The sequence below is a fragment of the Bacillus rossius genome, chromosome 2, assembly GCF_032445375.1.
Source record: "Bacillus rossius redtenbacheri isolate Brsri chromosome 2, Brsri_v3, whole genome shotgun sequence".
NCBI classification, from domain to species: Eukaryota; Metazoa; Arthropoda; class Insecta; order Phasmatodea; family Bacillidae; genus Bacillus; species Bacillus rossius.
In genome coordinates this window covers 104,275,214-104,294,251 of record NC_086331.1, presented here as the reverse complement: position 1 = coordinate 104,294,251, position 19,038 = coordinate 104,275,214, and the positions used below count along the sequence as shown (strand labels likewise).

At 36.1% G+C, this 19,038-nt stretch overlaps 1 protein-coding gene across 1 annotated transcript; it reads right to left on the bottom strand.

Moving 5' to 3' along the window:
• Positions 1 to 12,299: 12,299 nt before the first annotated feature.
• LOC134529545 (uncharacterized) lies at positions 12,300 to 18,695 on the bottom strand. The gene is made up of 5 exons (XM_063363747.1): positions 18,110 to 18,695; positions 17,438 to 17,580; positions 15,862 to 16,071; positions 15,467 to 15,597; positions 12,300 to 12,692 (listed from the first exon to the last, which is right to left on the bottom strand). The coding sequence occupies exons 1-5, from the start codon at positions 18,331 to 18,333 to the stop codon at positions 12,579 to 12,581; spliced, it is 822 nt and encodes a 273-aa protein (XP_063219817.1). The 5' UTR covers positions 18,334 to 18,695; the 3' UTR covers positions 12,300 to 12,578.
• Positions 18,696 to 19,038: the final 343 nt, after the last annotated feature.

The window sequence follows — 19,038 nt, the reverse complement described above, 5'->3', positions numbered from 1 at the left end:
CACTGAAAAAATTTCACTTGCACAATGTACACATACTTGCACATATACATTTTACCTTTTTTATAAACATTAAAACTATAAACAAGTAAACTGCTGTAATTTTGCACAATTAACTTCCAGACTGATACATAAAATAAAAAAGTGTGGTGTTGTACTGCATAGGATCTTCTGGCACAGAGATTTAAAAGTGTTGGTGCAGTGTGGTGCCGGTCCGTTACCGGCTGTTACCATAAATGATGTTACAGTCATCATCTATGAAAACCTTTGACCTTCGAAATTCCTCAAAAATTACTCAAAATTCCCTAAAATGTCCCAAACTTCCCAATTTCTTTCTGAAAAAATTTTTCCCATTTTGTTCCCCAAAGAGGCTTATTACTCCCCAAAATCAAAAATTTAAGCTACTCTGTCATGACCTTGACATTTAAACCTTGACCACGAGTGATATTTGATAGCCCAAATTAAATTGGTCCCCCCAATTACCCTTTTACCAAACAATTAAAAAGTAATTTTTATAAAAATATTAAAAATATAAAAACTTATTTAAATAAAAGTTCTTTCGTACACCATCGGGTAAAGAGTAACCAGTTCTTACCCAACAAGGCCAATTTAATAAAATTATTAAAAAGTTTTAAAAAAATGTTGAATATATAAAAATTGTTAATACCTAAAATAACTTACATCATGTATTTCGGAGATACTGAGTTCGAGTCTTACTCTGCAATATTTACCAGGCAACTGAACCCCAACCTCTGTACTATGACATATATTTCTTCAACCGAGGTGACATCATGGCTGCCATATTGGATTATCTTGTCTGCTAGAGTGCACTACCTCCATATTGCTTCATTTGTTACCCGCTAGAGTGTACTAGTGTTAATCATCAGATAGCTATCATATTGTCTGAAATTTTGTCAGCGATCTTGGCCACCATTATTAAAATTCGTAATTACCAAGAAAAATTCGTAAAAAATTAAATTAATTATTAAAACTTATTAATATATTGATTAATTTGAGCGATTGTGGTCTTGGTTAGATCCTTGATCAATCAAAAATGTAGTTTAAGCCTGAGTAATTATTAAAACTCTTTTTCCCCCATTATCTTTGGACGAGCATACTAATTATTCTCACTACAAGCAATGCTTCTATACAAGATAATTACCTGACTGAATAAATATGTTACTATCATTATGCCTACCATGGAGGCTTATTTGATTTACCCTATGACTACAACAGTACCAAATACAAGCATATAGGCCAAGCCTTTCAACCAGGTCATGACTAATGTCAAAAAATAGGCCGAGAGTCTCTGTACCAGAAGGCCTACTGTGCTGAGTTACTCAATATGCTTTATGCTTACTAAAAGCATAAAACATATTGACAAGAGTATTTGAATTGCCAGACCTACAGTAAAGGCAAAACCTGATATACTTAACGAATACTGTAAGGTGTATCTCAAACATCTAGGACCATTTCTATGAATTACAGGGCTAAACCTATAGACAATATTTTGATAATTCACTAATTATATTCAATCAGATTCCTAAATTAATCATACTCAACATTATTTACAATAACTATAGGGCCAAAAAACCCTGAACCATGGAAACATCAGATCCAAGTAAGTATGCAAGGATACAAACGAAAGAAAAGTAACAAACTTTTGGCTACACACTACACATACCATTGAGCCAGCCATACTAGTTATGTATTATGCACACCATATATGATCATATATGATATATTAAGCCAAAATAAACCACAGTCTCAGAATTTGGAGCCTTTAGTTACCACATTGGTTTTTCATTATAATTACTATAGCCTAAGACCTTAAAACAACCTAGCAATGACAAGTTATTCTGGGCAAAAGCCCGGCCAAGCCTCACCACCTCCTCCACCTGGAACTAAACCCCAGTAGGGGTGTACCAAGTGCACTACTTTAATTTCCCAATTTTTTGGCCTATATTCCCATGTTTCCATTGAGTGACTTGATTTTCGTCACTCGAGGGCCATTAACCAGAATAACCTATCCAACCTGTTTTCACCGCCGGCGCTGCAGCCAGGTTATAGCTTTGTCAAATTTTCAAATATATATGCATTTCTTGTGTCCACAATTATATAAACCGGCGGTGGATATATAAAAACTTTTACCTCATCAATCCACGTGGAATCACCCCGCATGTCCCCGGTGACAGGACGATTACTAGTACCCGGCACCGAACCCATGCAGGGGCGCCGATTCCACAGCCAGCAAGTGTTTCTCTTCTTTTCCTTCCATAGTTTTATCATAAAATGCCAATCCAGTCCATCTGTTGCATCCGCAACCCTCTCCAACACCTGCTTCCAATTCCCTTACTTAATCATTCTGGTTCCATCAACAGTTGTCACTTTAGTGAGTTAATAAAATGCAATGACAGTTGAACTACTAAAGATTGCAGGCATACTAATTAGCATAGATCCACATACCATTGTGTATATGATCGTTTCCTATAGTATTCCGCCGATAGTATCCCATCGTATCCCAAAAATTGTATCTCATCTTATACAATCGAGAATTCCCATCGAATCCCATCTTATACCATCGAGAATACCCCATCGTATCCCATTGATATTATTCCATCATATCCCAACATATCCTATCTTATAACATTGATTGTAAGTAGTATAGTTTGGTTCCTCCAGGCATAGGGTTCAGGGTGTGGAGCTGGAGCCGTGGAGCCGGCCGATTGCTCTTACGTCACGGCGGCCATGTTGGTTGACCGTGAACTTGACCTTGAATTTGACCTTCAAAATTTGGCAAAATTAGCCAAAATTAGCCGAAATTTCCAGTTTTTTGGAAAAAAATTCCGTCGGAAATTCTCAAAAGATTTGAAAAATTAAAAACTTCTCTTTTCGAGGAAAACTTTCTCGTTTTCTTCCTCAAAATTTCAAAAATTTTGATTTCGAAAAACCTCAAAATACTTATGTCTTAGAAAGAACACAAATTCCTAAAAGAGTATAAGCGGCTTAAAAGTTCTAAGAGCTAGCCGCTCTAAGCCGCAGACGCCATCTAGGAGTATGACGTCACCGTTGCAATTTCTGTTACGGCCGCCATCTTGAAAATCTTTATTTATTATCCAATTTTAATGGAAAAAAATTGAAATTCATAAAAAAATTCAATAATAAAATTTTAATAAAAATATTTCAAAAAAACATACATTTACGACATGGAACTCGGAGTCCTCGGTTAGAACCCGGTGAGAGCAAAAAAATAATAAAAATGGCGACTGATCCTTCCCTCATGGTGGCTACTGGCAGACTGACCCCCACCACTTTTCATAGCATATATCATCAGTTAGTATGACATCATTTCCGCCATATTAAAAATCCGTAATTTTAAAACCAGAAAATAAGGAAAACATTTAAAAATTATAAAAAATGTATTAATTAAATTTAAATAAAAAACTTTAAAACACCGTTGCACTTTCGGTTACGGCCGCCATCTTGGAAATCCGTAATTTTTATGCTAGAAATTTAGAAAACACTTTTAAAATTATAGAAAATTTTTTATAAATAACACTTTAATAAAATACTATTTAAAACACACGCCTTGATTTCCTTGGTTCGAACCCAGTAAGAGCAAAAATAAAAATAATGTTGATAGATCCTTCTTCATGAAAGCCACCAGCCGACTAACCCACCAATACCAAGGTGTGTGTGTGTATATATATATATATATATATCATTAGCTGGTATGATGTCATGTCCGCCATATTGTCTTCGTCTGCTGGAGGCTACCATCTTGTTTTCGGTTCCTAGAGTGCGCTGACGCCATGTTAGTGTAATTTTTACCCACTAGAGTGCAGTAATCATTTATTATTACCGTAGCAACCATCATCTTGAAATTTGGATGCCATATTAAAATAATGTAATTATTTAGCTAGAAATTCGGGAAAAATTCTAAAATTCATCAAAAAATCGCACATTTATATACTGATTGGTTCGATCACTGACGAAGCTAAAAATAAATTTAATTAAAATGCCAGAATAGTGTGAGGTTCGATGAATTAAACACCGCAAGTTATTTTACAAACGTAATATTTGATTACATAATTTATATTCTACTACAGGAACATTTGCGATAGTTATCAATTTTATAATCATTTAGGCCTGCATAGGCGTGAAATGACTAATTCTTAGCTCCAATCGGTTTATACCAGATCCTTTAAAGACATAGTCCTCCTCTTCTTGACAGAGTTTCTGGATACCGTGTTTATCAATTTGCTTCGCATCGTCAGAACTGTAAATTACTGCAGCCGATGTCTTGAATTCACACCTCTTCACTTTGTCATCGAACGGATATGGCTTTCCATTTATACAGTCCAAACACAAGTTATATTTGAAAGGTCCGTTTGTTACTACGTCATCAGTAAGCTGATTGATTATGTTCTGTCTAATATCGTCAAGAAAATTACAAATGTATTTTGACTCACTAATCGTATTTGGATAATAGTAGTCCCTCAATGTTCCACGAAATGCAGACTGCGCCAAGTAGAAGCCATTATCATTCACCTGTAGAGCACCAATAACAGTCTTAGGTTTAGTTTCACGTCCAGACGTCATACCAATCGGATACTGCCCATCTGTTTTTTTGCTTGTACGCTCACGGGTCTTCAACCTAAACCGAGGAGTCGAAATTTCTGCAGGTAGTTCATCAGGAGGCACGCGGACTTTACCGTTGCATTTTTTCGCATGTCATCGCAAACTATCAATTCGAGAAAACCATTCATGGCACTCATCGCAACGAAATTTCATACGAGAAGGATTCTTCTTGCATTTACTCCGTTCATGTCTCCGTGTATCATGGAAAAATGCGAACGTCATATCGCAGTAGCTGCAAGGATACCGTGCTGATGAAGACGAACATTCCAGACCCGAACCAGATGACGATGTTACTGCATTTGTACCATTTCCAGAAATACTCTTATGCACATCAATCATTAGATGTTGCACCGAAACCTTTACTTTCTGCCGCGCAGCTGGACCTTTGCATGTCTTCACATGCGTTTTCATATTATCTTTTCTGGCAAACTGCTTATGACATTTCTCACAAACAAACATTTTTCGATAAAGGTTCTTGGCACATTCGCTCTTCTCGTGTCGTCGAGCATTGCTGTTGTTTGAGAAAATCTTGTCGCAGTAACAGCACCTTTGTTCGTTAGTTGTTGTCGAATCAGCAGCCATTGAATTCTCCATCGAGGACGAAACGTCGTTCATCGTGGTTTCCTGCACAGCCAGCTCTGAAGTCATTAAGCTCTCTTCTACTGGTGGTACCACGACTGATGAAGTCTCATCCAATGTTGACGTCGTCGTTGCCAATAGGATCTGCACCTTCTTCGTCGTCGCTGACGTCATGGTTCCCGTAGACGATAGTACAACGTCCATCAAGTTCGTCGTTAAAGTCGGTAAAGATGCCATCGAGTTCACAAGAACATGTAATTACGTGACTTATGTACTAGATGAAACAAACTAGGTCATCCTTACACCGTCGACGTCAGTAACAAACTGAACGGTCTGCTGTATAGGACACGCTTATATACATGCACCCGATGGAATAATACACTAGTCAAATCAAGAACTATTTACTATAATACACGAGTCAAAACAAAATTTGAAAAAAACGATCATATGATCGAAAAAATTCGATGAAGTGTGATACCTTTTCGTCTCATGAATTTGATCTCACCCATATACGCTAGGCTCCAAGAGCTTCAATTCGTGCCATCATACCCATCTACATTTGGCATCAAAGGCTACAGTTCTCCCCATGAGATCCATGTGCATTTGGCTCCTATGCTCCAACTGACCATCAGCTTCAAGTGGTCCAACAGCTCCAAAAGCTCCAAAGATCCAACACGCAATGTACGCAATGTACGCGCAATACACGCAATTTTCGCGCAATAAATGTAATGAACACACAAAACACACAGGAAACGAAATGAAGACACAGTACACACAGTAAACGGAACGAACACATAATGTTCTCGCAATCGACGCACAATACACGCAAAGTACACGCAATATACGCAATGTACGCAATATACGCAATATACACACAATGACTTCGCATCGTTCGCGCAGGACAAGCATTTAATAAAAACGAAGCACGTTTGGTCGGAAATTCTACAAAACGAAAGCTCATTTAACAATAAGGAGGCGCATTCCCTCGTTCATTCAACTCGGTAGGATGCAATAGTCAATGATAAGTTAGGATATAATGTCTCCAACAGTCTATGAATCCAACAGTTTTTAGTTCCAAAAGTCATTGGCTCCAATAGTCATTGGCTCCAACTGCCCTTTGCTTCAACAGCTCCAATGATATTTGGCTAGAATGCTACGAGTCTAAGAGGCTATGAGGTTACAATTCAATGAGTCTACAAGGATCTAGCAGGTTACGAGTTATACATGACTGCGAGACTGCATGGCTAAAAGGCTGCGTGGCTACAAAACTACATGGCTATGAAGCTACATGGATACAAGTCTACTCGGCTCCAAATGACTGCAAGGCTACATGGCTACAAGGCCACTTGGCTACAAAGCTTCAATTCTACTAGTCTTTAAGACTCCTCCATCTGCCTACGAGTCTACAAAGCTCCAACTGCTCCTGCGCAACATTTTGTTAAAAGATTACAAGGCTACTTGGTTACGTAGCTACAAGTCTACGAGGCTACTTGGTTACGTAGCTACAAGTCTACGAGGCTCCAAGGCATCATGACTACACGACTACGAGCCATGAGGTTACAACACTACATGACTACGAGTCTACAAGTTTACGAGACTGGGAGGCTACAGAGCTACGAAGCTTCTAGAACACAAGGTTACGAGACTGCGAGGATACAGGACTACAAGTCTACATGAGTACTTGACTACGTAGCTACAAGTCTTCAAGGCTCCAATTGACAGGTGACAGCTTGTGAACTTCTCATTTGTTGAACAAGGATAGAGTTCTAGCACAAGCCAAAAAATTTTGTAATTTTTTTATCTTTTTTTTATTTTTTATTTTTTTTTATTGTTATTTTGAATATTTTTCTGTGATTTTTTGATATCAAAGGAATGTGTATGTCGGTTTTCACCGTGTACTCCCGATTATTCTTGTCAATATTTGGTTTTCTCCGTGTGCTCCTGGTTGCTTCTGAGAAACCGATCTAAGCATGAAGGATTTTTTACTTAATGAGTCATCTCAATTTATTCAGTGTTAAATTTAATTAATTGAATTTCTGCTACTAAATCATCACTTGTAATATTTTTATCAGGTGGAATTCAAACGAAAATACCATTACTCAGTCATATATAATAATAAGCTCTGAGACATCTGAGAATCACTAATAAGCAAGACAAACTTCCTTCTCCTTGGTGCTTGGTGAAGCCATCCGTCTTTTGCGATCGTTAGTGAGCATCCTGCATCTCACATAAAAGAAAGAAATCATATTTACCTATAAGCAACATGTGGTGTCATCTGTTGCCAAGAATCGACACTACTTTAAACGGGTTATTTTACATGAGATAAATTAACTCTCACCACTGAATGGTGCTATTGTAGTCAGTTAGAGGCATGTAGTCTCGAAGCCACGTAGCCTCGTGTCCTGGAAGCTTCGTAGCTCTGTAGCCTCGTAGTCTCGTAAACTTGTAGACTGGTAGTCACGTAGTCTCGTAACCTCATGGCTCGTAGTCGTGTAGTCATGATGCCTTGGAACCATGTAGACTTCTAGCTACGTAACTAAGTAGCCTTTTAGACTTATAGTTACGTAACCAAGTAACCTTGTAATCCTATAACATAATGCTGTTGGCGTAGTTGGAGCAAAACAGAAAATTCCGTTGAAGATGCACCAATTGGAGCCTTGTAGACTTGTAGCTACGTAACCAAGTAGCCTTGAAATATTATAACATAATGCTATTGGAGCAGTTGGAGCCAAATAGAAAATTCAGCCTTAGACAGATGTAGCAATTGGAGCCTTGTAGACTTGTAGCTTCGTAGTCAAGTACTCATGTAGACTTGTAGTCCTGTATCCTCGCAGTCTCGTAACCTTGTGTTCTAGAAGCTTCGTAGTTCATAGCCTCGCAGTCACGTAAACTTGTAGACTCGTAGTCATGTAGTCTGGTAACCTCATGGCTCGTAGTCGCGTAGTCATGATGCCTTGGAACCTCGTAGACTTGTAGCAAAGTAACCAAGTAGCCTCGTAGACTTGTAGCTACGTAACCAAGTAATCTTGTAGACTTGTAATACTGTATCCCCGCAGTCTCGTAACCTTGTGTTCTAGAAGCTTCGTAGCTCTGTAGCCTCCCAGTCTCGTAAACATGTATACTCGTAGTCACGTAGTCTCGTAACCTCATTGCTGGTAGTCAGGTAGTCATGATGCTTTGGAGCCTCGTAGACTTGTATCTACATAAGCAAGTAGCCTCATAGACTTTTAGCTACGTAACCAAGTAGCCTTGTAATCTTTTAGCATAATGTTGCTGGAGCAGTTGGAGCTTTGTAGACTCGTAGGCAGTAGGAGGAGACTTGTAGACTAGTAGAATTGAAGCTTTGTGGCCAAGTGGCCTTGTAGCCAAGTAGCCTCGCAGTCATTTGGAGACGAGTAGACTTGTATTTATGTAGCTTCATAGCCATGTAGTTTTGTAGCCACGCAGCCTTTTAGCCATGCAGTCTCGCAGTCATGTATAACTCGTAACCTGCTAGATCCTTGTATACTCATAGAATTGTAACCTCATAGCCTCTTAGACTCGTAGCATTCTAGCCAAATATCATTGGAGCTGTTGAAGCAAAGGGCAGTTGGAGCCAATGACTGTTGGAGCCAATGACTTTTAGAGTCAAAAGACTATTGAAGTCAATGACAGATGGAGCCAATGACTATTTGAGCCAATGACTTTTGGAACTAAAAACTGTTGGATTCATAGACTGTTGGAGACATTATATCCTAACTTATCATTGACTATCGCATCCTACCGAGTTGAATGAACGAGGGACTGCGCCTCCTTATTGTTAAATGAGCTTTCTTTTGTAGAATTTCCGACCAAATCGTGCTTCGTTTTTATTAAATGCTTGTCCTGCGCGAACGTTGCGTAGTCATTGTGTGTACATTTCGTATATTGCGTACATTGCGTGTACTTTGTGTGTATTGTGCGTCAATTGCGAAAACATTACGTGTTCGTTCCGTTTCCTGTGTGTACTGTGTGTTCATTACATTTATTGCGCGAAAATTGCGTGTATTGCGCGTACATTGCGTACATTGCGTGTTGGATCTTTGGAGCTTTTGGAGCTGTTGGACCACTTGAAGCTGATGGTCAATTGGAGCATAGGAGCCAAATGTACATGGATCTCATGGCGCGAACTGTAGCCCTTGATGCCAAATGTAGATGGGTATGATGGCACGAATTGAAGCTCTTGGAGCCTAGCGCATATGGGTGAGATCAAATTCATGAGACGAGAAGGTATCACACCTCATCGAATTTTTTCGATAATATGATCGTTTTTTCAAATTTTGTTTTGACTCGTGTATTATAGTAAATAGTTCTTGATTTGACTAGTGTATTATTCCATCGGGTGCATGTATATAAGCGTGTCCTATACAGCAGACCGTTCAGTTTGTTACTGACATCGACGGTGTAAGGATGACCTAGTTTGTTTCATCTAGTACATAAGTCACGTAATTACATGTTCTTGTGAACTCGATGGCATCTTTACCGACTTTAACGACGAACTTGATGGACGTTGTACTATCGTCTACGGGAACCATGACGTCAGCGACGACGAAGAAGGTGCAGATCCTATTGGCAACGACGACATCAACATTGGAGGAGACTTCATCGTTCTTGGTACCACCAGCAGAAGAGAGCTTAATGACTTCAGAGCTGGCTGTGCAGGAAACCGCGATGAACGACGTTTCGTCCTCGATGGAGAATTCAATGGCTGCTGATTCGACAACAACTAACGAACAAAGGTGCTGTTACTACGACAAGATTTTCTCAAACAACAGCAATGCTCGACGACACGAGAAGAGCGAATGTGCCAATAACCTATATCGTAAAATGTTTGTTTGTGAGAAATGTCATAAGCAGTTTGCCAGAAAAGATAATATGAAAACGCATGTGAAGACATGCAAAGGTCCAGCTGCGCGGCAGAAAGTAAAGGTTTCGGTACAACATCTAATGATTGATGTGCATAAGAGTATTTCTGGAAATGGTACAAATGCAGTAACATCGTCATCTGGTTCGGGTCTGGAATGTTCGTCTTCATCAGCACGGTATCCTTGCAGCTACTGCGATATGACGTTCGCATTTTTCCATGATACACGGAGACATGAACGGAGTAAATGCAAGAAGAAACCTTCTCGTATGAAATTTCGTTGCGATGAGTGCCATGAATGGTTTTCTCGAATTGATAGTTTGCGACGACATGCGAAAAAATGCAACGGTAAAGTCCGCGTGCCTCCTGATGAACTACCTGCAGAAATTTCGACTCCTCGGTTTAGGTTGAAGACCCGTGAGCGTACAAGCAAAAAAACAGATGGGCAGTATCCGATTGGTATGACGTCTGGACGTGAAACTAAACCTAAGACTGTTATTGGTGCTCTACAGGTGAATGATAATGGCTTCTACTTGGCGCAGTCTGCATTTCGTGGAACATTGAAGGACTACTATTATCTAAATACGATTAGTGAGTCAAAAGACATTTGTAATTTTCTTGACGATATTAGACAGAACATAATCAATCAGCTTACTGATGACGTAGTAACAAACGGACCTTTCAAATATAACTTGTGTTTGGACTGTATAAATGGAAAGCCATATCCGTTCGATGACAAAGTGAAGAGGTGTGAATTCAAGATATCGGCTGCAGTAATTTACAGTTCTGACGATGCGAAGCAAACTGATAAACACGGTATCCAGAAACTCTGTCAAGAAGAGGAGGACTATGTCTGTAAAGAATCTGGTACAAACCGATTGGAGCTATGAATTAGTCATTTCACGCCTATGCAGGCCTAAATGATTATAAAATTGATAACTATCGCAAATGTTCCTGTAGTAGAATATAAATTATGTAATCAAATATTACGTTTGTAAAATAACTTGCGGTGTTTAATTCATCGAACCTCACACTATTCTGGCATTTTAATTAAATTTTATTTTAGCTTCGTTCAGAGATCGAACCAGGAACGGATATTGATCGAATCAATCAGTATATAAATGTGTGATTTTTTGATGAATTTTGGAATTTTTCCCGAATTTCTAGCTAAATAATTACATTATTTTAATATGGCATCCAAATTTCAAGATGATGGGTGCCACGGTAATAATAAATTCTTACTGCACTCTAGTGGGTAAAAATTACACTAACACGGCATCAGCGCACTCTAGGAGCCAAAAACAAGATGGTTGCCTCCAGCAGACGAAGACAATATGGCGGACATGACATCATACCAGATATAGTCCATCCACGGTAACCTCCTACTTTTCTGAAGCCCTGCTTTTCACCGGATCTACTTTAATGTCACTATGTATCCTTCCGCCGTATGTAAACAAAAACATTGCCATGTGACAAATGTCAAATGGTTTGTTTACAATCACCAGCTGTCAAAACAATGTGTGTGTGTGTGTGTGTGTGTGTGTATGTATGTATGTATGTATGTATATATATATATATATATATATATATATATATATAAGTAATTTGAATATGATCTAAGTATACATGTATATGTGCATAACATTTATGATACCCAATGGTAAAAATATTAAAAAATAAGTTTGTTAGCTAAAGAAATAACATATAATTTAAAGTAAATTTTTAGGAGAACATATAAATTTACAACATTTATGTAAGCAAATAAATGTAAATATCATCCTTTAGTACAGTTCAACACAGTTTTCTGCATCTGAAAAAAAAAGTATTGTAAATTATACATATGGCTGTCCATCTAAGCAATCAGGAAAAGACTAAAGATTGAAGGTTTAATAAAATTAACAAATTCAGATGAAAACATTTAAAAATGAATTTTCTTCTTTTATTTAATAAACCCCTACCATTTTGCCGGTTAAGGCCACAAATAAAAATATGGTTATATACATTTTCCTGAGTATACTTATTAGACAAAATCATAATTTTATGAACAGTAAAATTGTGGTAAAGAATTGACAGTAATTTCTATACCACTTATATGCATTATTTATTTGTGGCCCTGGATGGGGACTGGCTTTTTGTTTTCCAAGTAAGTTCACTGAAAAATGAAGAGACACAACAAAATAAAATGTTTCACATACACCTATACGAATCCAGAAATGAAATTTATTATTAATTTTATAATATGTGTAATATAAAGTTAATACATAAAGTTCCAGTAATCAACATACTTAATGGGAATGCATAAAAGAAAAAAAAAATGTTTCAAACCCCAATACTTACAGTTGCCCAGATGTTTATTACATACAGACCTCAATAAGAACACCCGGGTAAATCATCAAGAGGAACTGCCAGTACTTCACTGTCTCCATCTACTTGCTGTGTCGTAACCTCAAATTCTTCGCTGTCACAGTCTTCACTTGAACTATCCTCGCCGAGGTGGATGATGAGTGGAGGAATGGTGCCGCTGTCTATGTGGACTTCTCTCTCCCAGTCTGCTTGAATTAGCTTCTCCACGTGATCCACACACCTCGCCCATCTAAAAAAATTAATGTATACAGTAAAACCTCTATATAAATGACCTGTTTATAGCAAAAACCACTCTATAACAAAATATGTTTGTTTCTGTCAAAACGGCATAGTAAACAATGCATGGCATGCTCTTTATTACATACAATTTTGAACTCACTCCACAAGAAACTATTTTTAAACACAACAAAACTCATTTAATGTGTTTTCCTCAACTATCAAAGCTATTATTTAATACTTGAAGTAACATGTTTTGTTTTATGTTATCTGAAAAAAAAAATTTGAGTGGTTTATTCAAGATATAATAAAGCTGTAAATATTTTCTATGTTATCAATAAAGGCTTAGAATGCATATGATAAAATATTTATTTCATAACTTTTGTGTTTGTTTTTGGTTAAAATTTGTCCCAGAAAAAAACAGTGAGATATAGCGAAAATTTAATTTTTTGAATAGTTTTGATGATTTACTGTATATGTATTTCACTATAATAACATAACTTTTGAAAATACTAATGTGCAAGAACTACATGTGTAAATACCTATTCAAGTTCGCTAGATGAAAATATTCAAAATTCTCTACGTTGAAATTTTATCTGAATATTGAAATCTGCCTACAGCACTGAACCCACCATAACTTTAAAGTCATTGACACAAGATTAAGCATAACAGAAAGTAATATCACAATTACTAATAAATACAAAACTATTTATGGAAATGAAACAATTGCAAATGGACTGCAATTACAAAAAAAAAACCTTGCAAATAAGTCACCACTGTTAGATCTAGAAACTACACAAATATGTATGAATCACATGGGAATAAAATTACAAACACAAACACGAACACAAACACATACATGCAACACATTTTCAAAACGACAATTACACAAATTCAAACCACTTATTTTTACCAATTGTTTTAAAACTGTATTACTGGTATATGAATATACACAAAATGATAATCACACTATACACACACTAGCACACAAAGTTATCAAAAGGAATGGTAGGACCAGGCTGCTAGGCAACAATACTTACGTATTATGTAAAAATGTATGGTAAGGTTTTTGCTGAAGCTTGAGGAATGTTCTACAGGAAAATAAAACAATTTCTACTTCAAAAGGAATACCCCATTGGTCATGCAACATGAAAATACCTCTCTGGTGTGGAAGCATCAAGAGCCTCTTTCCAGATGGCTGCAACTGCATCATTGTCAAATCTCTTGGCTCGCCCCACGTTACTATTGTAATGGTGTTTACATTGAGCCCAAACTAGTTCGATTGCATTATAGTGGCAGTGATAGGGTGGGAGTCGTAGAATTTTGTGGCCATAGTTACAAGCCAACTCGTCTACCTCATATCTGAAAAGTGTGTTAGAACAAGGCGTATACGTAATTTTTTGCAACTATCTCACTTTTAAAGAAATGCTGTAAAAAAACGAAATAATATACCGTATTCGGGGCTTGTTTTGTTTAGCTATTCTCAGCAGCTCCACTTTCAACAAATTATTTTCATGTTTTATCTCATTCTTCTCCAGCCACGCGATCAGTGCATCCTTGGTCCAGTTTGTTGTAGGTGTTTTCTCAACCTACGTTATGCCAACATTTAACTAAATACTCAAGTAGCTGATAAGAATTCATGACAGTAGAACCCTGTTACAATTTTACTGCTTATAAAGTTTTCCTGCCTATAATGTATTATTTTTCAAGTCCAATATTTTCCCTATAAGGACAATGTATTTAATTCCTGGATATAATGTTTCACAAATTATGCGTTTCGTGCTTGTAATGTTCACTTCATAAAATTTTAGAAGACGAAAAAAATTAAAAGCCTTTGTCTATACTGTCTATGTATATGTGTATGTTAGCAGTTAACTGCCTGTTGACACCCTTGGAAAACAAATAAATTCATAAATTTTTAGCCATTCTGTGTGTTTTCAAATGTATTCACTTAAATCACATGTTCAAGTGGCAAAAGAACTGGACTTAAGCATTTCCACTGTAAACACTGTCGTGAATTATGACAATTATACAGAAATGAGACAATTTTACAGCAATGAGACAATGTGTAAGTAAAGACAAAGCAGATAGAAGCTGGAAGCACTATGATGTTAAAGAAAAATTGTTTTTGGCTTGCTACAAGCAAATTGGAGCATCAAATATATCTTTATGCAGCTTGTTGAGTCCATTGGCAATAAATCCACACTAAAAAGTACTAAATTGAATTTCCTGTTTATGTTTTTTTTTTCTTGTAGCCCCTTAAAAACAAATTATAACAGGGTTCTACTGTACTTATGCAAAGCAAACATGTGTTTTGGCATATTGTCGTAATGAATTTCTAAATTTAACAAAGCATGTTAGTTTAGTGACTAGAAATTTTTTTGAAAATATTATTTTAATTTATTAAGTAGGGCAACAGAGCATTCATAAAGTGGGTCCTTTTACCAAACAAGTAATTATGTCATTTTCAAATGCTATTTGCAATAAAAAAATTTTATTTGGTATTTCAAACCCTCTACTAAATTAGTTTGCACTATGATGTAATTCAATTACATTATATATATATATATATATATATATATATATATATATATATCTCTGTGTGTGTGTGTAATCAATTTCAGCTCAAACATTATAGTTTAAAAAAATGTAGTGTAGGCATACTATTAAGATAACAATTATTGCTGGCAAAATGTATTAGTCTCGAATATTCGTACTTATACACATGTAAATTTTTCACATTACAATTTGAGCAATAAAAAGACACTGCTTTACCATTGCACATACCTGGGTGCTGTGATATGAAGCATTGTCCATTATAATGACACTGGGTTCCTCCAGATGCACCAACATGTCTTCAAACCACATCAAGAAAGTTTCCCCATTCATCTCGCCATGGTAGTCTGCAGTCTTCTGACCTGAAACAAAAAGTAATCCTGCTCCTGGCACAAAGCCAGTGCGCCCTCCAGCATTAACAACAATAAACCTTTTACCATCTCCAACAGTACGTCTCTTCGCAGATTGTAGACTCTTGTCCTGCCATGACTTTGATACAGTTCCTGAAAAATATATGAAATGGAAATGAAATACTTTGTATTGGACCACAGAACAAATTTTCAAATAAATTAATGCCTTGCCTCTCTGGAAAATTCATGTTTCATCAACAAATATGAAATTGGCACCTCTTTCTTTTTCTTCTTTATACTTTCTCAAGAAATCTATTCGCTTCAATACTATGTTTTCATTCTCTATCAAAGCTTTTCGTCCATCAACAGTTGTCCATGAAAATCCCATCTTCTTTAACAATTTATGAAGACTTGATCTTCCACCATAATAATCTATTTGTCTTTCCCTGATTTCTTTCAAAATGGTGTCGACTGTAACATTCAAACCTGTAAATTTATTGCATACATTAACAATACATGAAATAACAGAGGTACACAAAACTAAGCGAAACCACAACCCCGTAGAAGGTAATTTAAGTGCACAATTTACATTTATTAAATAGTTTTAATAAACTTACATTTCAAAAATACTTTTAAATTAATTTAAATTTTGTAGTTTGCTTAGAGGAATTCTACATTGCAGTATTTTTGTCTGCAATGATATGACGATTATATTGCGCGTTTGTATTGAAGTTGTGTAAAACATTATTATTTCAGCATTCAATTTAGCAATCAATAAGTTACAAGCTCTACACTGTGTTATAGGTAAATGTTTTGTATCGTGTATCCCATGTGATCCCTAGATCTTTATGCATGAACCTGTACATCCTATTGATCGTGTGGTGCATGCTTTTTTTCATTTATTCAGATCAAAGATCCTGAACATAATCAAATATTGTGGTATAGCAAGAATAATTATCATAAGTTTAATAAAACATATATATTTTCATTATTATTCAACTTTAAATCATAACTCATTACTACATCACAGGTTTTTAGTTTTGGTTTTGTACAGGATTTTTAAACGTAATAAATTAGAAAAGCAAGCATCATCAATCACAGGATCAATATTTGCAGGATCATGCGATCAGGATCAATGTATCGAATCGGATACGCGATACTAAACTTTTTCTGTTTTATAACCTTCTGTTACTTCATACACTAACACACAGTTTGTCTGGCTAAGTTGTGTTTTCATATGATACTTCATTACAATGAAGTAGGCCTATTGTTTATAAAATAACAATACCCCTATATTTTCTAAAGGGTTAGGCGGGGCATGACACTATTTTGCAATAGAATATACATTGTACTGGACCCTGCCACACAGTACAATTTAGCCAATTAAGTATCCCAATTTTTTTTTTAATAACCATGCTTGCTTAGACCACAACTCACTAATTTGTAACCAATTACTGCTAAAGCGCACAACTGGATATTATTGATACTGGAAATAGTCATTATTTAACCTTCTGATACATCATAAAAGTTGAGGTTATTTAATATGTATACTGTGTATAACAATATAAACATTACTTGTAGTTTTAGAATGTAACAATTTTCTTTCTATCTTTAACCTAACCTTAAAAGGACGTGTACCTATTTCATATGTTGCACAATATTCTATATATCAATACCATATCAATAAAGAAACCTAACAAACCACTCAAAAATGTTAAGTATTTTTAAAGGACAGATGATATCGGGAAAAAAACTGAACCGGTCAATCTGCATATGGATATATGAAATGAATACAATTAAGTAGGGCCTACCCCAGTGATATTGAAACTACTCTTCAGTATCAAATTTTTACCTTCAGCGTACATCCTGTAAATTGCATTCCTGATTGCATTTACTGTGAAATCGTCGACTGTGTCAAGTGACTTTCCTTCCTGTGGCCTTTTTTTCCTCTTTTTTCCTGGTGTTGAAACTTCTTCAATGTCTTTCTTGTAGTACCTAACCAAAAAAAAAAAACATTTGTCATAACACTTTTCCGGGGACCCGTTCACAATACGCAGTTAGGCAGTGTTCCAAATATGGCATTTTGTCACAAATATTTGCTTTGTGGTCACTAAATGGAAACATGACAGACTTTGTCCACGAAATTAATGAAGTGTTTTTTTATTTATTTTTTGATCTCCCAAACAGATGAAAAACTAATTAAATGCAAATTATAAAATCACTCCCTTATGTTATAGTTAAACCTATCATAAAGTTTATAAACATCGTTATAAGCAAACGTGTATCACACCCATAAAAATACTTGAAAGTGCCTATATTGTTATTGTTAGGACCTGAGTAGGCCTAATATGATTTTAGGTTAACTTTTCAACAGAGACGCCACATGGCGGTGTTGTCTCACACCAAAAAATATAAATTGGAAATAAAACACAAAAAACCTCGTGAGTTAAAACACAGGCCGACAATACTTAGGACACAGTCGATATTTTTTTTACGTGCATGAAAACGAAAAAAGCCTACTTACTTGAGAACAGTTGACTTTGCGATGTTGAGAAGAAACGCGGTCGTCTGCGTAACGTCACATTTCTTCAAGTCGCCTTTTTTAATTAAAACATATAAGTTCTGAGCGACGTTAATGATGTCCATCTGACGCTGCGAAGAAGTAGCTTTCCCCATTCCGGAACCAATTACCATTACAGCAATCACAAGAACCACACAAAATATCAAAACGATAACAAATTCCATCATTACAATAGTAGATAATAAATAATATAACAAAGTTAAAATACACAATATTAACACAAAATCCTGAAACACAAACTGTACGTTATTTCACGGTCAGTAATATATTAAAACACACTGCAATATGGCGTAATCTGTGCAGACTGCAAACGGCTGAAAGAGAAAACAATCAAGTGACTATTAACATTATTAATGCGCGACCACGGTTTCGGCACGTAATATTTTTTTACCGTTAACATAACGTTTTTATTTCACCAGAGATTTAAAAAAATGTTCAAACTTAACAAATACCCACACAAATTCTTAAATACACGCGGAAAGTCAAAAAATATATATTTTGGCTATGGAACTATTTCGTTCTAATCATTGCCAACACACCACTTCTCTTACTGTTTCATTTACACACATGCGAGATCATTAATATTAATAATATTGTACATAGATAGTTACTTTTTTTGTAAAATTTTATTTAACATCATTATACGGTAATTTAGTGTTAATGCATGTTTAATATGCATATGACGGAAAGTATTTTTGCAAACGAACCAAACATGCTGCATCCTGGTGTGTTTTTTCAAAGGTTCGTTTAAAAAAGTAGGAGGTTACCGTGGATGGACTATAATGATATATACCTTGGTATTGGTGGGTTAGTCGGCAGGTGGCTTTCATGGAAGAAGGATCTATCGACATTATTTTTATTTTTGCTCTTAC

Excerpts from the sequence above, each read along its gene's own strand:
- LOC134529545 (XM_063363747.1), bottom strand. The coding sequence starts at position 18,333 with ATGATGGAATTTGTTATCGTTTTGATATTTTGTGTGGTTCTTGTGATT. Across the intron at positions 16,072-17,437 it reads TTACAGGATGTACGCTGAAG|GTTTGAATGTTACAGTCGAC; the intron begins GTAAAAATTTGA and ends ATAAATTTACAG. Across the intron at positions 12,693-15,466 it reads CTTCATATCACAGCACCCAG|ATGGGCGAGGTGTGTGGATC; the intron begins GTATGTGCAATG and ends TAATTTTTTTAG.